Raw genomic sequence first — 25,585 nt, 5'->3', positions numbered from 1 at the left:
TAACTACTGGAGTTCTTGCATTCTGCAGATACCTGTTATTGAAGTATCCAAACATTTATTTTGAAATAATAAGTGCAAGCAAAGTACCTTCTTAATTTCAGAGTTTCTGATTAATACTTGTTTGTGTTTGTTTTTCTTTTTATAAAGATCTTTCTAAAGCTGATGGAGGAACTTACGATGGTGAAAGCAATGAGTGTGAAGAGAAGGCACAAGAAATTGTAGAAAGTATTGTGCAGGAAATGGTGAACATAGTAGTTGGAGGTATTAAATTAATATCTGTCTAGTCAATAGCGACTGTGGTCTGGTTCTTGACCTTAAGAATTATTTTACCACTTTCAAATATTTAACTAAAATTTATCATCATTTAAGTATGACTTACATGCTAAAGAAGACAGTTGTGCTGTCAGACTTTAGCAGTGCATTATTTAACAGTAAAATGCACAGGATTTCATACATTGATTTACAGTCTATATTGGAGACTAATGTTCTTTTAAAATACAAATTCTTGGTGTTTTTTTCGTTTTGTTTTCTTAATTTTTATTTTATTTTATTTCTGTATGAATACTCTTTAGAAATGAGTCCCTCTCTCTAGTAGCAGTGTCTCACTATATTTTCCAGTTGGTTGTAAATTGTTTATCAGACTAGTGAGTGATGTCTCATACCAGTACTTCTTGGAAACTTGGTAGACCTGACAAGTTAAGTTATAATTAAATTTCTTACTGTAATTTTCATTATTGGGAATTAAGAATATTTGCAATTTTTATAGTTTTGTAGTGCTGTGTAAATTCTGTCTTAAGCTCCTCCTTATGATTTTTTTAGTATTTAAATGCTGGTTTTAAAAGCTCTTTTAAATTTTTATTCTCATATAATGCTTGTTAATTATTTTTGCATCTTTTCTGATAGATGTGGAAGGGACTGCAGGTGGTGATGGCACAACTGTATCATTAGAGGATGGCAGTGACAGTGAAAACATTCAGGCAAATGGAATTCCAGGGACTCCAATTTCTGTTGCTTATACACCATCTTTACCCGATGACAGATTATCTGTCTCTTCCAATGATACTCAGGTACAGGCAGATATAATTAGGAAATACTGAAAAAAAGTATTATGTTTTAAATGTTGCCCAATGCTTGTGCAGAGTGATTAGTATAATTCTATAAAATAGGTTACTGAGATGAATTTCAAGAAGTCATGTTACTCTACTTCAATGCACTACTTAAATGAAAATTTTCTGAATAAATTTTGCATGTGATGTCTTTTTTATCCCAGCATGTTTTTAGTTGTCCCTTGGAGTTACTGTTCAAGAGAACTCAAAAACTCAGTTTCATGTTCAGTGAAGTGCTTCTGAGAAAATATAAAACTAGCATTCAATATACATAGTGAAACATATAGCAAATTATACACTTGCCTGTGCAATTTTAGTGTGCTCTTTTCAAACAAGAAATAGAAATTTCAAGCTGATGGCATGATCTTAATGCAGTGATTTCAGATCAAGAGTTTCATGTCTGAGAGGATTTGATTTTCATTAACAAAACAGATGTGAAAATACACTCCCTCTCTTGTGTGAGATATGTGTACACTTGTCAGCTGACCAAGAATATTTGCTGTCAGAGTGTACTGAGTAATTAGGTTTGAGAATAATATTTTTAAGTTCAAAAAGTTACAGTCATGTAGCCATACAAATAGAAGACTTAACATTAAACATATTGCTGATGTATGGAACAATAATACAGAATTGCAAGAAATTAGTAATAGGGGTGTTTATTGTACCACAGACATTTTATAAAATGTATCTGGCAGGAGATAGGTAACTATTCGTGCTCTATTAAAATGTCTGGTGTTTGGGTCTTTTTAAACTAGTTATCTACTGAAAGTGCCTGGCAGCAATTCACTGCAATTACCCTACTTAAACTTGACCTACGTAATTTCATTATGCTCTTTAATTAATTCTGACTTCTTTCTGAGTAGGACATTTTTAGTGGTGACTTTTATTTCAATTGGACTGCAGAATGGTTTTTTTAATCTTGAGACCATAAAGCTAAAGTGGGTTGGTTGTATTTGTATAATATATTAACTTTTTATTGCTCGGAGGTGGGGATTTCCCTACACGCCCTGCTAATGCAAAATGGAATACTGAAATATGTTAACTTCCTTAGGAATCTGGAAATTCTTCAGGACCTACCCCTGGTGCTAAGTTTTCCCACATTTTACAAAAGGATGCCTTCCTTGTATTCAGGTCACTGTGTAAACTTTCCATGAAGCCCCTGTCAGATGGACCACCAGATCCAAAGTAAGTAGAATTTAAAAGTTTTCCTAATGAATCTAACAACAAAAATAAATTATATAAATATTTTTGTGAGTCCTGTTAACAAGAAACTAACAGTATGGTGAAAAGAACATAGAAACTTTGGAAAGGTACTTTTATGTTTTAATGCATCTTTTGTATACCTGTTCAGAAGTTTCTTAACACCCATCCTTTTACAAGTAGAACATGTTCTTCCTAGTTGCTGTTTATAATGCATTTGAAAAGAGTTTGTATAGAAGATTCTCAGGAATTTCTGATCTTGCTCACATTACTCTGCTTTTGGTGCCTTCTGGGTTTGTAACCATTGCTGGTTGTCCGCCATAATTTTTTTTTATCTCTTACGTATTGCTCTCCATCCAAAACATAGCTCTGTGCTGGCCACTGGGAAAAAAATTAACTCTGCACCAGCTGAAGCCAGCACATTTATGTATCCAGTACACATCCTCAGCTCTGCTTAATATAAACTCCTCACCTGGAGCTGATAACTGGTTATGATAAATTCATGATGAAGTGTTTCATGCTTTTGTTCAGGTTGGACACTTCTGTCAGCCTACCTAATCAAAACACAAATGTTTGATAACAAAGATTTTATTTGGCTGTTTCTTCTGACTGAAGATACCATGTCTTCAGTTTCATTTATAGAACTGTTGGTGGTAAAGCAAATATAGAGTCTCTTCTATAGATGGGTGCCAGTAAAATTTGAGTGTCAGCAGAAAAGTTTGCTTTCTGATCTTGGATTTATATGCATATAATTTATATACATTTGATTTGCACATTAGGAACAATTGCTAATAATTTTCAAGAGGAGTGCTTTTTTGTTCTAAGGAGTGTTAAGAGATCAAATTGAAACTGTAGTATGATTTCAAATGACAGTGAAAAGCCTGGTATTCTTCAAAATAAAATCAGCTTTACTGTTCCAAGTCTAGCTTTTAAAGCAGGTAACTTTAAGACAGTTTAGTTACATCAGTGATGTGGATTTAATAAGTTGGAAAGATATGATGTAGTCAGGAGGGTTTGAAGATTTAATCTAGGGACCTTTTTAAATTATCTAGCACTGTACTTTGAAAAGTCAGGACCTTAGAGAATGAAGACGGGGGCATGAGGGTTTTTCCTCACTATTGCTGAGAATTGTCTTCCAGGAAATGCCTTGAAAATCCTGTGGTTTTAGTTAGTACTCTGAGACTAAAGCAGCCCATTTATTAAAGGTTTTAGTGGATTAACTCCCTTGCAAGAGCAGTAATAGCTGTTGAGGCACTTGAAGAATCTCATCTGAATCCATGAAGTTCTTGACATTCATATTAGAACTGGCAAAGCTCTTCATACAAAAACAATCTGGAGAAAAAGGCATTTAGGGCAACCAAAATTCACTGCAAATACATTTGAAGATATCCCATATTTGGTGAAGTGCCTAGAATTTATCAGTGGTTCTGAGGCATTGATGGCTTTTTGAACTATTACAAACATGCTGTAATTGGAAGAGGAGGCATAGGATATCTGTGGCATTTCAAGAGTCTTATCTGACTCTTTAAAAATCTTACTTTCAATGAAATTTGTTATGAAGTCTGTATTGAAACTATTTTTAGATTTTAGGTAACTGAACTTAAAGCTTTAGCTTAAAATCACAAGTCTGGAACTTAAGATCAGCATTTTGCTTTCTGGGAACCTGGTTAATGTCTTTGTTACCTTTTTTCCTGGAATAAAATAAGATAGGGGTGAAATACAGCTCAAAAGTTTGCTTGCTGGCTTTTGTTTTTACCTTAAACCTGTTCTAAGTTAAGTGGGCTTTACACATCATAGAAAATTTTTAAGGTCAGCATGTCCAGGATTTCAGGTGGGAGATGGCACTTGCTGGAAGTAGGCAATATTTAATATTTTATTTATGACTGAAATTCTCCTCATATTTAAATTCTTATATTCCATAGCAAAGTATAATCTGGTCATGTGCTGTCTGCACACCTGGTACCATGTGATACAAAACCAAACCTTTTGCATCAAAAGAGATTGGTATGTGAGCTTCCATGCAGTGCCAGCATCAAGCATTTTCTTGAAGAACTGTTACAGAGAGCAGTTTTGGATTGATTTTGACCTGTAACCCATTAGGAGAAAGATGAGAGACTAGTTCCTCACTCAATTTGACTGACTGGCTGTTTTCTTCTCAAAAGCATCTTCAGAAGGAAAGTCTGCTGTTGGAATTAAATTTTGAGTTTGAAATGTTTGCAGATTGATTTCCCCATTCCACTTTGTTTGGCAGAAATAATTGAGTTTATTTGCAACATACTTAATGTTAATTAGCATTTTTTGTTTTAGCTAGACTGGAATTACTTTTTTTTTAAATTAAGCTTTTATATTTGCAATATATAGCAAATATCCAGCTGCTCTGTGTGTCACAGATTGACTTGAAGCACTCTGTGCTCTGGGCTGTACTGGATGAAAAGTTTCCTATCATTGTTCCCTGTTTCGTAACTGTCCTCTGTCGGGGGTAGCTGTTTAATGAAAGCTGGGACTGTGCTGTTGGGAAAGCCAATTGTGTCTATACCCACTCTTCAGAAGGGATACAGCCTTTGTTTTGAAATGATCCGGAGTGGGAAAGAGCATCAGGAGTCTTGGGAGAGAATGGTTTCACCTGGAATGTTATTTATTGCATTGGATTTTAATAGGTGCAGATTTCCTTTATGCTTTTTGTTGTGTGGTTTCAGGGGTTTTTGGCTGTTTTGTTGTGTTTGTTGTTCTGGGGTTTGTAGAGCAGATATAGTAGCCCTATTTCTGACAGGAATTCTAGTTTACATGAGTCTGTAAGAGTATTACTGTGGAGCACTTGGCAACACTGCCCTTGCCTGACTTGGTGATGCCATGCTTCAAATAGACACATTTTGTGTCTTACCTGCTCTCAGAGTGGGATGGGCCCAGTGACTGATAAGTGCTGTATTTGAGAAAAGAGATTTCAGTGCTGGCAGGAAGTATTGTGTTTATAGTCCTTCAATTCTCTTTCCATGCTGGTGGAAATAGGGGAGGAGAAGGAATTTCCACATTTTACTACTCAAGGTTTGGTAGATGGGCTGGATTTTAGATGGGATCTTCCAAAGCTATGTTTGCAGGAAAGAATGGCCCTTCATGCTCTGGCTAAAAGGGCAGCATTGCCGCTTGTTCCTGCTGTTCTGTGATGCAAAACAGAGAGTGGTTCAACAATAATTTTTCCTTTTCTCGAAAAGGTCTTGCCTGCATTCTTGGTTGAAAAATGAAAGATTTAACAAAAAAAGACCCAACATCTTTTTATGATCCTTTCTGCAACTGGTTGTGTCAAATTTGAGTTTCTCTCATTAACATTCCACTTGCAAAATCATTGTGGTTTGTACTGACTTTTCAAGAGAATGTTTTTTTTTTTTTATGGCTTACACTGGGCTGATGTGCTGTGTTGTTTTGTTCTAGATCTCATGAACTGCGATCAAAGATTCTTTCATTGCAGTTGCTTCTGTCCATTCTGCAAAATGCAGGACCAGTCTTCAGGACAAATGAGATGTTCATTAATGCTATAAAGCAGTACCTCTGTGTTGCACTGTCAAAAAATGGAGTCTCATCAGTTCCAGAAGTTTTTGAACTTTCACTTTCCATATTTCTTACCCTCCTGTCAAACTTTAAGACTCATCTAAAGATGCAGATTGAGGTATGTTACATTAATTTATAATTAAATGTGTGGGAGGTGTTAAGTGAACATATGTTTATATTTGTGTAGCTTGGTATTGCTTAAATAAATTTGTCTTCTTTTGTGACTCACAGCTTTTGTGTAAGACTTGCCAGATTTTCCTTATTTTGAAGTTTTCTGTTGGGTGTGGCATGGTACTATTGCAGAGTGTTGCTGAAACCCAGAATTGAGTAGGTTTGTGGCTAAGTTCAGCCAATGTTCAATATTGTGATTAAGAAAGCTTAGCCCAGCTCTGCATATTATAAATTAGGAAAATAAAAACACTGAGGAAAAGACTGTGTAATATATGGTTTTGCAAAAGATCTTTATAATAAAAACTAATGTCGTGAAGAACATTGTGGATTTTCTTCACGATCCCTTGAGCAGATTTCTTTCTCTGGGGAAGTCTCAGCTATTCCATTATTGTAGCCACTTCCCTTTGCTTATCAGGGCTTCTGTCAATACATGTCCTGAATAAGATCTCATTTCCTCTTAATGTGTGCACACAATTTAACTCCTTGGACTATAAATGGAGAGAAGTCCATATTCTTTGCAGTAAATTCCCTGAGTCCTGGCAGGCATTGTGAATCTTCAGTGGGTCTGTTCTAAGTCATAGGGCAAAGGAAGATGTATCCCCATACAGGCTGTTCACTTAAGAGTTGGACTCAATGATTCTTGCAGATCCCACCCAGCTCAAAATATTCTATAATTCTGTATGTGGAGGATTTGTTCTTGAGATCAGCTCTTTGTGCATGAGGTACAAGCAGATTCTCAGAACAACTCTGTTCAACCACATGGGTATCCTCTTGTGGTGTCACATGTGTTAAAAATCTTAATTCTGCGGTGAATAAAGTAGTACTGTATGCAGTGTGTCCCTGCTGTTTATTTTAGTAATTTTTTTGTCTGGGGATTCAGGTGTGAATACTGAAGCTGACAGATTGCCCCATCCATGTGGAGCTTAAGTATGTGAAGAGATGCTTAGAAATGTTGATAAATCTTGCTGTTATAAGGACCTTGAATTCAAGGAATTCACTTAATCTGTGAATGTCAGTGGATAAGTTGATGTGTTATGGCAGCTTTGGAGGAAGGACCTCATTTTGACAGTAGCATGTCAGAAAATTATTGTGTTGTGATCACTTACCGGGTTATTTTGATACTTCTGTGGGGGAAAACCAGTAAGATTTACAGTGTATGGTTGAGCATAGATTGGATAGAAATGATTGAATGTGCTTTGAAAATATGATGCATTTTGAAAAGCTTCAAGGCCAACTGTGTGCTCAGCAAGACTGTAGTGTGTGTGCAGGGTTTGGCACATGAGACAGACTGGGTGGAGCCCTTCTCAGTCCCACAGCCTGCTTCCCAGAAAGTGTTGGACTTGCTGTGTTCAGAGAGCTTACAAGTCAGCATGTAGGTGGAGAGCACATTGCAGTCGGCTTCCCTGACAGAAATTTGATAGGTTTCCATCACTGCCAGCCTTTCACAAATCCCTAATAGAAAATGAAGACATATGAGGCAAACTGGTTGTAGGATGCCCTGCACTAATGTAGCAGGTTCTAGAGTATGCTAAAGGCCATCATCACATATCAGGGCTACGTTTCCTCCTTGTGAATAGCAAACCCAAAAACCTGATACTGCTGAAGTACCCATTTATTACAAAGTACAGGGTACAGCAGTTTCTAGAAACTCCTTTCTTTTTCCTGATTGTGAGCTAAGAATTCTTCTTTCAGCTACTGATCCTAAAGGTTATTCTGAAGATGTGGGTAGAAATGTAGATAACTTCACATGCAGTTTGTGTCTTGAAGCTGTAAGGAGAGCCATATGCTCTGATTTACAATATGCAAAATCTATATATTTTGGGATTGAGGCTGCATTTTTCATCTGTGTAAGAATTTTCTGGCATGTTTGAAAAAAAAAGTTTCAGATTCTGTTGAAAGTCACCGTCCTGTGGCCTGTTGACTTAAATATTTAACTAACACTGCCCTCTGACAGTAAAATAGTTTGAGTAGTACCTTAGTTGTATTGTAACAGTAATTCTGAAGGGGTTAATGAACATATTTGCAACAAATTAAATTCTAGATATCAGAGGAGTTGGGGTGTCATTTACCTGTGCTTACCATTACCACCCTTTCCTAACTGTGAATACCTTAAAACTCATACTTCAGTTGACCAAACATAATAAATAGCTATTTTCTGGTTTACTTTTCCAGTATGTTAAGAACAAAGTCTCCACTCTGTGATGTGAATTGCCATAAGTTATATACTGATAAACAGCATTTTAAAGTAGCTGAAATGTAAACCGTAGCTGTGGTTTTGAGAAGTTCTTCATTCCAGGATATGCTTTTTCCAAAGGTGACACCAGAAGCAAGAAGTTGGCTTGGTCTCAGAGGCATAGAGATCTGAAGTGCCTTGATAGTAGGCAGTGCTTCCAGCTATTTTCTCTTCTAGTTTAGATTTGGGTTTAGTTTTTATCCCTGAAGCCTTTTTCTCTGCTTCATCAGTGACTTCTTTTTTAAATTTTCTACCAGAAAAGAAATACTTTTGCTAGTTCCAGAGAAATATAAAATCAGTGTCTTTCAATAAAAAGTCAGAAAACACCAAATGTGTAGCTGAGGGTTACTCACAGCATGACATGTATTAAATTTTTGTCTTTCCCTGATTACATAAAATTGTGGCTGAAATCAGTCTAGTACGCTTAAGTATGTTTAAGCATGTGCAAGTCTTGGAATTGTTATGTGTTGAGCTTCTTAGGTTTCATAGGGATTCTTTCCTTATTAAGACAGTTAGCTGACATTGTGCTGTGTGCTTCTATTTCTCTAAAGAGATCAATAAAATGTAACTATTTTTAGCACATTTTGCTTGAAGAAATAGCTTACCACCGAAGTTGCCTAAAAATCAGTGTTGCTGTTTTCCCCCAGATGTATGACTTAAAGTGGAAACAGCCTTATGTTTTTCTCTACCTGGCTAATAGCATAAAAATCTCTGTAAAAAAATCTGTGCTATGAAAGAACAGTCAATATTAAAACGAGGGTAGTTATATATTTGGATATTTGTGTGATGCTATTGGAGAGGTTGAGTGGCTTGAGACTCTCAGCAGTTGTCTAGTAAAACTGTGTGTTGTGGATTTGGATCCACAGGTGGCTGTGAAGAGCTGAGCTCTCAGAAGTACAGAACAGTGATGGAATGCCCTGTTCACTTTTGAGTTCAGGTGCTGTTACAGCAGTTGCTGCTGCCCAGAGAGGAAGCAAGAAGAAGCTTTAGTTCAGCTGCTAAGCAAGCTTGGCTGAATTCGTCAGCCTGTGGTGCTGATGGTGAGGAACTAATTGACAGGGGATAAAATAGTTTCTGTTCCAGACAACAGCACCTGTACTAAAATATTTTCAGGGCAAACTTATCTGTAGTCTAGTGAAGATTAGCTTTCCTGTTAATGGAGGTGCTGCGTGCTGTGCCTGACCACTCCCCTTCTTCCAGTAATAATCTAATATTGTAGAGTGATTCTTTTGTGTCAAGATGTTTCTCTTCTAATGAAGATCCAATACTTCAAATCTGCATAAGTAGCTGTTTGTCATGTTTGTGCCATAATGTCATCATCTTGTAGATAAAGTATTTTTGTCATGAGGTAATAGCTCTTCTTTGAAAATCCCAGAGGAACTCCTAACAGCAGTTTAGGCTTCTTCTTAGTCTGAATTGTCCTTCAGGATTTGACATTATTCCAAATTCTTCTGCTTTTGAATGCTTAGAAAATAAACCTAGGCAGCGCTGCAGAAGCACATAAGTAAATAATTCAAATTCCTAATTTGCATGTATCAGTTGTAAGCTGTATTTCTTCCTTTCCTCCTTTTTTTTTGCCTTTTCATTATTTCTTGTACTTCTAAAGTGCAGCTTTCAGAATTATGTCGGAATTTTGACCATCAAAGTTAGTGACTGTTTTCTAATAGATTTTTTTTCTTCCCTCTTCCTGGAATATTTTTTAGGTTTTCTTCAAAGAAATTTTCCTGTATATCTTGGAAACTTCTACTAGCTCATTTGATCATAAGTGGATGGTTATACAAACTCTGACAAGGATATGTGCAGGTATGAAGGACTGTATTCTAGATTTTGTTTTTTATCTCAAACAATAAAACTGTATTTGCCTTTCATTAAATTACCTAGTTTTTGTTCCATGGTTGACAATGTCACTTTATTTATAGATGCTCAGAGTGTGGTGGACATCTACGTGAACTATGATTGTGACTTAAATGCAGCAAATATATTTGAAAGGCTGGTTAATGACTTATCAAAGATTGCTCAAGGAAGGGGTAGCCAAGAACTTGGCATGTCAAATGTTCAGGTAAAACTTGTACCAAACTTTATGAAGTTTTGTGTTTCTTGGCATGACAGGTTGAGACTAAACTCTCCAGTCCACTAACTAACTGTTTATGAAATCTTTTCTAGGAATTAAGTTTGAGGAAAAAAGGATTGGAATGCTTAGTATCAATCTTGAAATGCATGGTGGAGTGGAGTAAGGATCAATATGTAAATCCCAATTCCCAGACAACCCTTGGTAAGACATACGGTGTGTTTCTTCTGCCTTTAGTAATGAGGTGCTACAGGACTTCACTGTGTTCTTCCAGTATTCTGATGCTGTTAATGTCCAGACTATTTTTTCTTTGGTAGGAACATTGGTAAGTTTGGTGTCATTTAAACAAGTTGTCTTAGTTGTCTTTTCCTAATTGTATGAATTCCTAGAATGCTACTGGACTGAAAAATGTCAAAATCATGTTATTTTCTGTATTTCTGATTTTAAAAGTGCCTCAAAACTTTCTTTGAAGCTCCTCTAATTTTTATATAATTTCATATTGATTAAATAACTGCTAAAGCAAGCTGAATAGAGAGAGAGTATTTTTTACTTATTTACTGGTTATTTTAAAAATTACTTATTTACTGAATACTTACTTACACGTTATATAGCTGTAGAAGTTTCAATGTTGTAAGCCATGAAGTAACTAAATAATTACTTGTTTTAATCTTGTTTTCATCCAACCTAATGTTATGCCAGAATTTTCAGATTAAGCACTTAAAGTTGGTAGGTGAGCTAGTAAACTTTCTAGGAGTGGTTAGCATGGCTGTCTTTGTGAACTGAGAGCACCAGATCCTTGGCATGCCTAAATTCTTTCTGACACTGCCTTTCAAAAACTTAGAATAGTTGCTCCAGGTTAAAAGTGATGCTGGATTTGAAAACAAAATAAAAAAGCTGTAGTTGGCTTTTCTGAGGTGTTGGGGTTTTTTTCCCCAAGTGCCTGAAGTTATAGTTTTAATTTAAGACTTAAATTTCAGTATGTGATGAACTGAAAGAATTCTCCTTGTAATGTTATAGTGACTTTTAAATAATTATTTACTTTCCCAACCAAAATAAAAGCAGAATATATAGAAAATAAATACATAATTGAAGATAACCCTGAGTTTTAGAAGCCCACATTGAGGATTTGACATGTGATTTTTGTTTCTTTTCACTGTATGTATTTTGGATATATGTAACCCTTTCCACTTTATAGGCCAAGAAAAACCCACAGAACAGGACAGCAGTGAAACCAAACACCCTGAGACAATTAACAGATATGGAAGCTTAAATTCTTTGGATTCTACTGCTTCATCAGGAATTGGCAGTTACAGCACACAGATGTCTGGCACTGACAACCCAGAGCAGTTTGAAGTCCTAAAGCAGCAAAAGGAAATAATAGAACAAGGAATTGACTTGTGAGTGCCCTTTTATCACCCATGGGAGGGTGGATTCTTTTGGAGCTATGAAGATTCCTGGGTTTTTCTTCCTTCTCCTCATAGATACTCATCTTGTGTTAGGAAAAAAACTCTGGATGTAACAGCACTTCCTCTGGTGAAAGAGTGCTGAATGGTGTCCCCTTTGGAGCCTGTCAACAGTGTTTTGTGTTAACCTAATTCCTCACAGCTAGAAGATGAGTACTCTGAATGTTTGTTCTTTTTTCTCCAGACCTGCTTGTCTAAAAATAAGGTTTTTATATTTGGATAAAAAGAACATTGAACTCATGATCATTTGAATGTGACCCATTTTAATGTACATGTTACCAGTGAAAATTCCTGCTTATGCTGATGAGTCCTTATGATTAATTAATTTGTCGTAATTAGCACTGGAGGATAATGTAATTTCTCTGCAGTCTGACGTAAATCTTCCGTGTGATTTTATCTTCATCACCTCAATCTCTTCAATGAAGTCAGTTTTATGCAAAATGAAAGTTTTCTGTCACATAGTTCTGGGACCCTGCACAAACGTGCCTTAGTCCTTCAGGGCTTCAGTTTCTTTCAGTTTCCTGGTTCTATGTTTTGTATGTTTCCATTTTTACAGGCCACTAATGGATTTGTTGATTGTTTCCTACAGATTAGGATAAAAATCAAGAGCATAATTGTTCTTTTCAAGATTTTGCTGTCCTTGTGGAATATTTTTTTTATTCATGAGTGCCAGAGTAAATGGAAATGGCTCATTCCTATCTAATGTGCAGTTTGATAAAGGAAAAATACTTAATATGTAGATTTTTCAGCATCTTATCTGAAATTTCTGAATTTCTTTACTTAGGCTGGTACAGCTTTTTGCATGGGTAAAAGGATTAACTCTAATTTCATCTTGCTCTTTGTTGTACAGATTCAACAAGAAACCAAAGAGGGGGATTCAGTACCTGCAAGAACAAGGAATGCTTGGCACTACCCCTGAAGATATTGCTCAATTCTTGCATCAAGAGGAAAGATTAGATTCAGTAAGGAAACTTTTCCTGATGGTTGTCTGTGCTTATACTGATGTGTTTATACTAAGTGCAAATCAGCTGATAGTGTTCAGACTGTGTATCACATTTTTGTGTAATGGAGAAAAGGAAACCTCTCTTTGTCTCTTCTAAAATTTGTAAGTTCAAGGAATTTGAGTTGGAGGGTGCAGTTGAGCTCTACCCTGTGCTCTCAGCATCCCATGGTTCAGCATCCTGTAAAGCCAGGAGACTGACATACTCGAGCTGACTCAAAACTTGTACTTAGTTCCTAGTATAGCTTGAAGCAACTTAGTAAATCCTATATACTTTAGCAAGGAACTGACAGAAGTATCTGTCCTTCAGAGATGGTGAAAATAATAATGTGGTGCAACAACATTAAAAGCACCTTTTTGTGCCCCCAGAGGAAAGTTAGTTAATTGAGATTAGCTCATGGATTTTATTGGCAGCTAGCAGCTGTTGCTGGACTTGTAAGGGTCTTGCAATATCTGGGTGGGAATATCTCATGTTAATATTGTAATGAGAAACCTAGCTTTCTGAAACAGCAGTTCTCACCATTATGCATAAAGGCCACACATGTTGGTGTCCATGTTTGTAACTGTGGCTGAATTCACAAATTTCAGTATTAATGCTTAGAATCAGACATTAAAACATTTTTTAACCTTAGTTTACATATCCAGGCATCTTTATCTGAATGCATGCTTTTTTGTTGTACTGTGTTGTGTTGACAGTGATCAACTCAGATGTATTTTGAGTACCAACTATTTTTATTTCAGCATCCCTTGCATCTGTTTGAGATTAGTACTCTAGGGAAAAAAGATGAGTTTGGTGAGCTTTTCATTCCTGTAATAAGTTTCTTAACTACAAACTTCATTACAGCAGAGTGCAATCATTAGTAATACTAACTTTGTCTTGTACCCGTGTGGAATTCAGCTAACAAACAAATGGCATGTGAATAAAAGCAGAGAAGGAAGAATGTAGGCAGATACCTATGAGCATGTAAGAGCATTATGATGGAATATATGGCCAAAATACTTTGCTGCAGACAGCAGAGGAGAAGCAGGAATATGTCTCAGTTAACTGCAATACACACCTCTTTTTGTATGACACTTGACTGTTGTTGTTACTTATTTTTCAAATATAAATGCACTAGTTTGTCTTTTCTACTCTTATTTCAGACTCAGGTTGGGGAGTTCCTGGGAGACAATGATAAATTTAACAAAGAAGTGATGTATGCATATGTAGACCAACACGACTTTTCGGGAAAGGATTTTGTTTCAGCGTTACGCATGTTTCTAGAAGGGTTTCGTCTACCAGGAGAAGCTCAAAAAATTGATCGCTTAATGGAGAAATTTGCTGCTAGATATTTAGAATGTAACCAAGGGTAAGATACACTTCTTCAGAACTTCGGAAAGCTGAGTAATTAGTAAAAAATCCTAATTAATTAAATTTGCTATTCTTTCTCTCCTTTTTGCCTTCAGGCAAACTCTTTTTGCTAGTGCAGATACTGCATATGTTTTAGCTTACTCAATTATCATGTTGACAACAGATCTTCACAGTCCACAGGTATGTTGCTGGAATAAGTAGCCGTGTAATTCATAGGCATGTAGCTTTCAGGCTTTGTGACAATGTAGTTGTTAAAGCTTGATGTCCAATTTAACGTCAGTATGTGTGTAATAAGTAAAGTAGTGTACATTAGTGAATCTTTTACGTAACAGTATTGTGTTTCATGGGTGTTGAGGTTTTGAAGTTTTTTTGGTTAGGCCTTTCTGTAAGGTAGCTTTCTGCATGATAGATAGTTTGGTCTGTATGACAAGAAAAAGCTTTTTTTTCCTTTTTTTTTTTTTTAATGTACATCTGATTTGACATACATTTGATCTGTGGATGCTACCAAATGTTTCAGTGTTGGAATGTCCTCATGGCTTTGTGGTATATTGTAGATTTGACAGTGTAGTCTTGGATGTGTTGAATACTTTAAAATGTCTTCTGAATCAGCAGGTTTATCCTTGATGGTAATTTCTTGTGAGCTGGGCATTTTTATAGGAAGCATTGTAAATGATAAGCGTGCGTCATTTGTTGATACTTACAGCTACTTTCTGCATTTCAGGTTAAGAATAAAATGACAAAAGAACAGTATATTAAAATGAATAGAGGTATCAATGACAGTAAAGATCTCCCTGAAGAATACTTGTCTGCTATCTATAATGAAATAGCTGGAAAGAAGATTTCAATGAAGGAAACAAAAGAATTAACAATACCCACAAAATCCAGTAAACAAAGTAAGTAGTGGCATTGTTAGCTTTCTTCAAGGGTTGGCTCTTCAGTTTCATTAAGTTCTCCTTTTCAAAACAGGAGTTGAATGAAGCAAACATCACTCAACTCACAGTGAGTCCTAGGTTCTAATTTCATATCCTTTTCTTTTTAACATAAATGCATGATGCTAACCTCAAATCTGCATTAAAAACAACTGCTTATTTTCACTTCCCTTTGCATCTGAATTCCTGGCAATCAGTGCGTTGACCGTGAAGGAGGCAGGTGTTGCTGTTGAGCAGCAACACAGGGAAATCGGAGGGCTCTGTGAAGTTACATGGTTGCCAGTAGGTACAGAGCAGAACACACACTTTGTGTGTCTTCTTTTTCTTAAGTAACTGTTGTGATTTCCTGCAATAACCGATCTGTTTTCAAATATTTTGCAATATTTGAGTCTTAGGGCCCTAATTCATGCACTTTATTAATAATCTTTTCCTTTCTCAGATAACAGAAAACCTTTGTGTTTTGCATATTGTGAAGATTGAGATGTTACTCATTCTGGCTTTTCTACAGAGAACATTAAGAGATTTAACTTTTTCCCAACATATTTGAATAATTTAAGTCCTAGGTTAGCCTTATGAACAGATTACTTGCAGGAAATTTGCATCTGGAAAAAACAAATACTCTTGTTTTCAGTATTCATTCACTTAACATAGTGTTTTATTGTCACTTTTAAAAAGATGATTATTACATGCTACTTGGATTTCACTGTCTTCATGAAATGGAGGTTCTGTTATGGAAATGAAAAGTTTAATGTAGTTCTCACACTGAAAAAGGGTGTCCAGTTATTTTCTCTGCTGATGGATTCCTATGAAATATCTCTTCATTTTGAATTTAACGTAGTGGGTGTGATATTTATGCTGTCATAAATATGAGGTGATGGTGAAGAAATCTCTGTTGTTCAAATCTTAAAATTCTGTAAAGGTTTAAAAATAGTTTGCATTTCAACTACAAGTTTGCCTTAAGTTAAATTTTATCTATATTGTACAAGAAATATGAAAAGGCTGGTTTGATAATTTCAGAAAGTAAAAATAATACAAAAATGCATCTGAACATTGTACTTCATGAAAAACATAGAATTATTATACTCTTAAAGACACCATTGCTAAAGATGCACAAATGAGAGAAAAAATGTGTTTGCAGGTGTTGCTAGTGAGAAGCAGAGAAGACTCCTGTATAACTTAGAAATGGAACAAATGGCTAAAACAGCTAAAGCTCTCATGGAGGCAGTGAGCCACGTTCAGGCCCCTTTTACCAGTGCAACACACCTGGAGCATGTGAGACCCATGTTTAAGGTGAGATACATGTTTAGATAATCATGTAGAATATCACAGTTTCTTAATACAAAATGCTAACTGACAGGATTTATTGAAAATACTAAGGATTTGCATCTGCTGTGCTTTGCTCATTTTATGAGTTACTTAACTTGCTACAGGAAAAAGAAGATTTTTGTGCCTTCTAATCTAGTTTCCTTTACCGTGGAATTTAAGAAGTTTCTGTGCTGGTACAAGAAGCAATGGAGCAGTTATCAGGAAAAGCTTTTATCTAATGTTGTCTGTTGCAAATTAATACTTTAGAAAGCTAGGACTCTGGTCCAGTGTAGGGGAGGAAGCTGGACCTGTATTAAACTATTATTCTAAGCACCCATCTACTATTGTGTAAGTGGAAAGCTGTCTGCATCCCAAATGCTTTTTCCATAGCAGTGGTTCAGATTCATAGATAGAGTATGTACAGCAGTGTAGGATGCCTCAGTGTTCTCTTGGATGTGGTCTCTGGCATACCTAAATCACAGAAGTTAATCTGCCATTGAGATAAATTGTTAGGGCTTTACCATACTCTTGTTTGTGCCCTTGTTCAAGTCATGGTGCTCACATGACCCCTTTGTGAACTGCTCCAGGGAAGTGAAGTCTCAGACCTCTACCACTGAATGAACAAATGGTTCCCTGGGGGGATGTGCTGTTAGGTTAGATGGAGCTACAGGCCCCTATATTTAGGTTGAAATAGATTCTTAAAAGCTTTGAGGCCTGCTGTTAACCCAGGGCTGCCAAGTCCACCGCTGAACCATGACCTGAAGTGCTGCATATACATGTCTGTTAAATGCTTCCAGGGTTGGTGCCTGCACCACTTCCTTGGGCAGCTTGTGGCAGCTTGTTTCAACTTATGTCAACTGCGTCTGTGAAGGAATTTTTCCTAATATTCAATGTAAATCTCTCCTGGTGCAACTTGAGGCCACTTGCTCTCATCCTTTCCCCTTGTTACTGGGGAGAAGAGACCTACTCCCACCTCTTTCACCAGCTCCATTGTCCTTCTCTGGACTCACCCCAGCACCTCCATGCCTTTCTTGCAGTGAGAGCCCAGAACTGAGTACAGAATGCAAAGTGTGGCCTCACCAGTGCTGAGTACAGAGCACTGCCCTGGTCCTGCTGGCCACCCTTGCTGGCACAAGCCAGGATGCCATTGGCCTTCTTGGCCACCTGGGCCCACTGAGGGTCTCTGTGTAAGATCGCAGTCTATGAGGAAAATTACGAATTCTTTGTCACCTTATTTAAAAAACTGACATAGTATTTGATTTGTGCAGAGGAACACTAAGCACAGACCTTGTTAAAAATTTAGTTTTAGGCTGTTCAAGATGTCTCATAGCAGAGATGTACTATACTTTCTCTCTGCTGACTTCCTGAAGGCTGAAATTAAATAATTCACATGCAGGCATTTGTAAAATTCATAGTGTGATTTTCTTCAAGATACCAGCCCTAATACTTTCTACCCTTTACTGTCTGAAAAGTGTATTTTCAAAGTTCATTTTCAAAGGAGCATAAAATGAAGCACCCTGGTTAAATTAACACTCTAAACATGTTTCATGAAGGTACAAAAAATAAGAAGTTTTTACTTGGAGTTACATGAGGATGTTCATGAACTAATTAAAGTACTGAGGGTGGTAGTGTAATGTATTGACCCAGAGGGCCCTCTTCTCAAAAGCAAGTGAGAAGTCTGGAATTTGAATACCTAATTTCACATTTTTTTATTTAGACGTAAATTTTCAGTAAAAATTTACAAATTTCTGGGTATTTCACCCATTGATGTCCACATAAAATTGATCATTGTAATTGTGTTTACAGATACATTGGCTGAATTTTTAAAACAGCAAAAACTTGCTTTTTGCACCCATCTAAGCAGCCCAGAACTGATTGTCTGGTTTTGAGGCTTGATTTTCACCTGTATTAACAAAACAGCCTACAAATAACAGCATACATCTAGTTACAAACCACAGTATACAGAGCATTAGATAATTTTAAGAAATTATTTCAGGTTTGTGATTTTTTAAGATTAGTTTTGGTTACAATAGCAGGGAAAATTAGGAAGGCATTGGGAAAAAATATACCTTTGCATTGGGAAAAAATACACATTTCTGAACATGAAATCATAGAATAGTTTGGGTTGGAAGGGAAAGGTGATACAATAGGGAATTAAATCCTGAATCTGTGAATTCATCCAATGCCTTTAATACTATCCCCCAGTTACAGTTTGGTATGTGCAAGCATTAAATGCTTTTGAAGGTAGTGCTTTTGGAGCTGCTGGCTTAAATGAAACCAAAGCTCTGTGGTACATCATTTTATTATGAAATTAAGTGTGAAATCTATTGCTCCTTGCTGGGCCCATTGACTCTGTATTTCATCTGGGGTGACTGCAGGTAAAACTATTTCTAAAATCATTCTGGGTTCCGTGGTGTTTCCTCTCCATAACTCCGTATAGTTATAGCAGGATCTTCTGTATCTTCTCACTGTTTTTTCTGCCTTTGGGAGAGGGAGCCTTGACCACAAGGAAAGGACTGTGTGGTCTCTCTTGCAGTACTCAGGGCCACCTAAGGCAAGGGAATGGGAAACATCAGTAGTGGCTTAGGTACAAAAAGATGGAGGGAAGAGGGCAACAAAATAAGTAGTAGAGGGATAAGGCAAGAGTCATGTCCTGTACTTTGCTGCTCTTGTTGTTAGTTTACTATAATTTTAGCGTGATTAATAAAGTTTGCCTTATTTTTACTACCCTCCTTTTTTTGTTGTTGGTTTTTTCTGGTGTTATCAAGATAAGCTAATCTTACTTAAGTATGTACTTTTCATCATAAATCTGTTATGTGGTGTGTTGGTTATTACAACTAACTGTTGTAATAACTGTTTACTCTGTTTTTCAATGTGCAGAGATAAAAGTCATCTTGAGAATGCTAAAACTCTAACAGACATCTAATTGACATAGCTTTAGGATTTGGTTTTTACAGCTATCTGAAGATGGCTATGTGTTTGTTGCTGAGGGAGAGGACAAGTGCTTTGGAGGGGAGTTCCACTCTGCGTTACTTCTGCCTCATTCTGTGTCTCATGTCTCTTCTAACCACACTTTTTACTATTACACGTTTCATGTCTGTATATTCTGTTTCCTTTTTGTCAAAAGACAGCTTCAAGGTTGATTATGTAAGTTAAAAATGGAATTTACACTTCAGCAAGATGGTGAAACTATAACATTCCCCTCAAGTGCCAACAATTGCTGATGATGTAACACTTGCTTTGCATCCATTGCAGTTGGCATGGACACCTTTCCTGGCCGCATTCAGCGTGGGTCTGCAGGACTGCGATGACACCGAGGTTGCCTCTCTCTGTTTGGAGGGTATACGATGTGCAATCCGCATTGCCTGCATTTTCAACATTCAGGTAAAAAATGTAAGATTGAGACAATGCTTTGATTTATGTACGAGCAAGATTTTAGTGGGATTCTAAGTGTCCTGGCTGCTGAAGCTGTGCTCTGCAATAGATAGAGGCTGCCTGCTTCTGACATTACTATTTCATCTGGTATTTGACTGGGAGTGTACATGAAGTGACCTTTATTTTTCCTGGTGTTTTGTGGTAAGTGCTTCTGCGCCTCTGCACTGAATGTTTGTTTCCCTAGAAATTGACTACTTTTATGTCAAAGTATTTTATTTCTAGCGTTGTTACAAAGCTGTTTAGGTGTGTTTTGTTGTTTTGTAAAATGAGTCCCTCCATCCTGTAAAGTAGTATCTCTCTGAACTGTATTTGAAATATTGTTCTCAACTTCAGAGAGATTATATTAATCCAAGACGTCTTTAAATGGGTACCCTTTTAACAGTTATGGCACTGAAAATGGCATTCCTGATGTAATGAGTGAATGGATCTTACATGAAGTGCATTGCCAAGAATGCCAGACTTTCTGGCTCCAGAGGGCCATGGTGATTAAACTGGGGCTTTTTTTGGCTTTTGTTTTTCTGTTTAGAAACCATTGGTAGGGAAGGTACAATTATGTTATTGTAGATTATTAGTTAATAAATGGAGTGCTGGTCTGCCATAAGTCTGTTGTAGACATAGCTGAAGAGAGGGGCAGGCAAAATCCGTATGTTTGGCTTTGTGTTATTTCATGTGTATGTGGAAAATGCTTACCAAGAGAACACACACCAACCCAGAAACTGACTGTATAAGACTAATTAGAAGATGTTGAACCATGATACAGTAGGGAATGCTTTCCTTCCTTCTGCCCTTGTATTTGTATTTGGCAAGTTAGGTAACATTTACCACTAATGTGGAAAAGCACATCGGGACCTATGATGCAGCTGCTTAAAAAAGCCCATTTGAGATCATGTGAGGTTTCTTTCCTCTGTTTTTCCACCTAATTTCTGCATGACTACCTGTTCCCGAGCTCAACAGACTTAAAAATTTGATTAACAAAGCCTTCCCTGGAGCCTGCAGATGTTCAGTGAAACACACTCCAGTTACTTTAGTTTCTAAGCTGCAGAAGTGGAACTGGTACCGATACCAGTTTCAGCAGCTGCAGAGTTTAGCTCCCACTGCTGCAGTTGTCAGCCTTGCTGGGGAGGGCAAGGACATGTTTGCTCCAAGATCCCTGTGATTCAGTTGTACCCTTCCATTGGCTTGGGTCATCATTGAACTGGAGGTGTTCCAAAAACAAGTTTTTAAATTTCAGAAAACGGGAAGCGTTGCTTTTGCATTTTCAGTATAAGCATTATTACTTCTTGGTTTTCCGTGGAAATTCTGTTTTGTTGATATTATTAAAAACAGTACTGGTTTGTTGGTAATTTCAGTATTACAGGATGATTCCAGTTCACAAGGTCTTGGTTAGGTGGAATATTGTCTGACTACAGACACACCAGATAGCTCTGATGGTTTGAAGGAGACTGGCATGTCTGTACTTGTGCTGGTTTAAGGATCTTGTCTGTTGGAATGAAGTTTTTCCTCATGTGCTTAACCAGTGATGGCAACTTTTCCAATTTTCATTGTGGAAATGTATAGAAATGAAGATTGGTGTCTGTTAGGAGTTAACATTTACACACCTTGAGAGATAATGGAGGGACCTGGATTCCTTTAATTTTAATAAAATTTCCGAAGCACACAATATAGTTTAAGTTATGCATGTTCACCTCTAAAACCTTAATTATAGATTCTAGTTTTAATTATTTATATTTTTAATCTTAGACTTGTCACACAGTCTGACTTTTTCTTTAAGCATCTGAGAAAAGATGTGCATCAAAAGGATGTACTCAATCTACTTATATCATCAAGTTTCAATTTCTGGGTGATGGACACATTATTTAGTTGTTTGTCTTCTACTTTGGTGGCTTAGAAAAAGGGGGGAGGGAGGAATACCTGCATGAATGAGTAGGACTGAAAATGTTTTGGTTTTACAGAAAATACGCAGTTTGTAGGTTCTAAAGCTTCATTGCTTAGTACTCTTTCTTTGAGACTTCATTTCTGTCTGCTTCTACATAATTTTCTTTGCCTTTGCCAGCGTACCCTGCAGTAATGGTTGGCTTTGAATGTGGCGGCTATTCTGTAGTCAGTGGCTCAGTGGCAGTCTGTCCCTTCTACCATAGCCCACTATTGTGGTGTTAGTGTTTTCTCTGTGGAATCCCATTCTTTCTGGGTTGTTTTCTTTTTTTTTTTTAATATCTTATATTTGGTTGTTTTCTGTGCTTAATGTTTTTTTACTTAAAAATACCCTAAACATCCAAACAGTTAAATATATTTCATAATTGTAATTTGTTTATCTGGTGTACAACCATTTCACTTCACAGCCTTCAGTTTATACATAACAGGAGAATAAAATGCACTTGTGGACTCAACTGTAATCCCCTTTTTACCATTGTAATTTGTTCATTTGAGATTTGAGGAGTTCCCTTTGTTGCTTATAGATAGCAAAAAACTGGGTAACTGGGTGGAATTTTCTTTTGTGAGATCTGTCTAGATTTTGGTCACTTGCTGTTTACCCATGACACTTGGTGCTTCAGAAGCTTCTGAGATGGTCCAAATGGTGCAAATTAAATCAAGTAGGTTTTGAGCAATTCCACAGAATTGGCATAACAGGCCTTTTAGATACGTTTTTTAATTTTTGTTGACAAAAAATGCTGAAACTTCAGTGAGTCGCTAAGGCAGCATTTTCAGAGTAGGTCTGAGTATAGTACAAGAATATTGAAAACTTAGCTAAGTAGCAGCATTTCTTCTGAAACAGCATCATGTTTTCCCCAAAAAAGACCAAACCAGAAAAGTAAACACATCTTATGTGTCCTGTGCTGTCAGACATGACACTTCATGTTCCTGAATAGAAGGAACCTGATTTCATCCCACAGATATCTTCTTACTGGTGAAGAACTTAAGATATTTTCACTATGCTTTAGAAATTCAGTTCTAGGAAGAAAAAGGTAAATGGTGTAGTCGATGAAATCATACAGATTGTGCTAAGAAAAAGAAATGGCAAAAATATTTATGAGACTTCTGTTTCTTTCCTTCCCATTTGCAGCTTGAAAGAGATGCCTATGTTCAAGCATTAGCAAGATTTACGTTGCTTACAGTGAGTTCTGGTATTACTGAAATGAAGCAGAAGAATATTGACACCATTAAAACTCTCATCACGGTGGCTCATACAGATGGAAACTATTTAGGAAATTCCTGGCATGAGGTACAAGTCATTTGTACTTGAACTGTAAGAAAGCATGTTCACTGATTTTCAACACAGTAGTGTGCTTGTTTGTGCATAAACACAGTGGGGTTTAGGTAAGTGCTGCATGTATACTTCTTAAAGTAGCAAAACATGTCTAAGTGAGAAATAAAACTGAGAGAGACTAATCCAGTACTATTTGAATTTATATTCATGTTAGAAAAAAAACCCAGATTTTTTGACCTCAAGTATTGGAATTTTTTCCTTCTAAAGATCTTTACTTGCTTTTTACTATTTCAAACTGCTTTTTGTTGGTAAACAACTTCTTTATTCTCTGGAATAGATTCTGAAATGCATCAGTCAGCTTGAACTGGCACAGTTAATAGGAACTGGAGTAAAACCTCGCTACATCTCAGGGACAGTGCGTGGCAGGGAAGGTTCTTTTACTGGAACAAAAGATCAGGCACCTGATGAATTTGTGGGGCTGGGACTGGGTAAGTGATACAGATCTGAAGTATGTCATTTAACTGGTTTTGTTCAGAGAACTATTTAAATTTGTTCTGTGTTTTTATGTGACTTTCTGACAAAAGACCATGAAGTAGTCCTTGTAAAACTTATGCTTTGAATAGACTTACTCCAATTTCTGGAATATTTAGTTTGCTCTGTTATTGTTGTTAGGGTGGAAAATGTAAGAAGATTATATATGTTGTTCACTTCTATTAAAATATCACTTTCCAACTAAAAATGGATTGCAGATGGTATGACCAGGTTTAATAATATTGCAACATTAGTGTGCCAAGTATTTTACCAAGCAAGCAAGTCAGTATGTGTAGGTTAAGCATCTGTTGTGGAGCTTTGTGAGAAGTACACAGAATTCAAACCAAGTGGGAGATTTAATTTAGCTTAAATTCTGAAATTCCATTTCTTTCCTTTTCTGGTTACTTTGGTACTGAGTAAGTGCCTTTTTTAGGCTTGAGCACCAAAATATACTGCAAAAACAAGATTATGTTTCTTATCTTCCTAGAAAAGTATAAGACTTACCTTAAATTTCTCTTCAGAATGTTGGGAGTTTTATTTGTTTGTTTTAAGTGGGAACACTGTTAAAGATATATAGATGTGGGGTATTTAAAAACTGTGGAAGCATCAAAGTGAATATATTAAGTCTTTTTGACTATGAGAAAGTTTCAGTTATAGTGTGATGCTCAGTATCTCTTGCCTTTTGAACTTCACTCACAGCCAAACAAAAGCTTTCCCTCAGTTTTTCATGTAATTTTTTTTAGTAATGATAATTTTCATTTTTCCTGATCTTAGCCCCCAAACTAGTCCTAATCATCCAGGTTTGTGTTCTTCTCAGAGAGTTTTTCTTCTTCTGTAGTCACTCCTTTTCTTTCCCTTCTGCTCCCCTTTGCCCTGCCTCTCTGTACTCCCCTCACCTTGGCAAGCATTGATGAAGGTTAAACTTGGGCTTGGAAATCAGTGAGTCTGCCAACATCTCCTACACTGAGCTTCTTCCTGCCCTTCCAATATGCATCCTTCAGTGTTCCCTGATGACTTGTGCAACTTGGCTACTTCCAAATCCTGGCAGTTTCTCTAGGGCAGTTTCTCTATGCTGCAGTGAGTGGCCTTTAAAAGTTTTAAGTCCTCATAACTCAGAAATGCAAGTGTTATTCAGGTGTCTCTAAATCATACTTGCCATTCATTGGTATAGGTCCAGTTCATAAAGACCTTTTGCTGCTGTCAGCTACATTTCTAGGGAAAGCAATTTATACCCAAATGCATAAAATGGTTTTCTCTGAATTCAATTTCTGGAATGCTTATTACGGTGCGCATATGGAAACGTGGCCATTTTCTTCCTTTTTTTTTTTTTTAATAATGTTGCTTCAGTCTTATAGGAAAATGCTTAACTTGGTTTTTATGCACTAAGGGGCTGTTAGAGCATTTTCTCAACTCTTTTAGTTATTTCACTTCTTTCCACAAATCCTTTTTTGCACATAGTTTAATTTTCTATGATTACTTCAAAGTATGCATTGGAACTATGTGTTTCAAGCAAGCTTTCTATAAACCTGAATTCCTGTGAAGAACACATAGTGTGTATGTCCATATACACAGCTGCATATTTTACAGGAAAATAGTTCTTTAGAGTGAGTCAAGTTGCAGTTTGGTGAAACAAAAACTCCATCTTTCAGACCTACTTGCAAAATCAGATGTGGATAACAGCAGCACTCACTCTTCTTGCTGAAGTTAATGTCGTTTTTGAAATAACAAAGATCAACAAAACCAGGCCCAAAAGCTCCTTTGCTCATTTACTCCCTCAGCAAGGATTCAGGTGTGACTGTTCAGGCATCTGCATTCAAATGTCTTTATCTCTTCTATTACCTTCCTGTTGTGGTCCTTTTTTTTTGTTGTACTTGGAAATTCAAAACGTCACAAGCATGGGGGTTGTAAAAGTGAATGAATAAGCATCTAGACTATTGCTTCTTTGGTAGGAATATTGCCTTACTTGGAGTTGTAATTGTGAAATCCACATTTCTCCTATGTCAGTTTCTGTTCACAAAGTTGCAAGACAAAACCTGCTGCTGTGA

At 36.7% G+C, this 25,585-nt stretch overlaps 1 protein-coding gene across 2 annotated transcripts in view; it reads left to right on the top strand.

The window, feature by feature from the left end:
- ARFGEF1 (ADP ribosylation factor guanine nucleotide exchange factor 1) overlaps positions 1-25,585 on the top strand; it is an 85,345-nt gene that overhangs the window by 40,261 nt on the left and 19,499 nt on the right. For both annotated transcript variants that reach the window (XM_030944185.1, XM_030944186.1), the window contains exons 7-22: positions 148-261; positions 904-1,067; positions 2,158-2,291; positions 5,733-5,967; positions 9,957-10,056; positions 10,173-10,312; positions 10,417-10,525; positions 11,517-11,718; positions 12,635-12,746; positions 13,928-14,133; positions 14,231-14,315; positions 14,857-15,028; positions 16,203-16,354; positions 19,625-19,753; positions 22,866-23,024; positions 23,347-23,497. In XM_030944185.1, the coding sequence (XP_030800045.1) occupies positions 148-261; positions 904-1,067; positions 2,158-2,291; positions 5,733-5,967; positions 9,957-10,056; positions 10,173-10,312; positions 10,417-10,525; positions 11,517-11,718; positions 12,635-12,746; positions 13,928-14,133; positions 14,231-14,315; positions 14,857-15,028; positions 16,203-16,354; positions 19,625-19,753; positions 22,866-23,024; positions 23,347-23,497 (2,364 nt within the window). The remainder of the gene's footprint in view (positions 1-147; positions 262-903; positions 1,068-2,157; positions 2,292-5,732; positions 5,968-9,956; positions 10,057-10,172; positions 10,313-10,416; positions 10,526-11,516; positions 11,719-12,634; positions 12,747-13,927; positions 14,134-14,230; positions 14,316-14,856; positions 15,029-16,202; positions 16,355-19,624; positions 19,754-22,865; positions 23,025-23,346; positions 23,498-25,585) is intronic.

This window comes from Camarhynchus parvulus, chromosome 2 (genome assembly GCF_901933205.1).
Source record: "Camarhynchus parvulus chromosome 2, STF_HiC, whole genome shotgun sequence".
Lineage (NCBI taxonomy): Eukaryota > Metazoa > Chordata > Aves > Passeriformes > Thraupidae > Camarhynchus > Camarhynchus parvulus.
The sequence above is the reverse complement of the archived record's forward strand: the minus strand, read 5'-3'. Positions and strand labels throughout refer to the sequence as shown.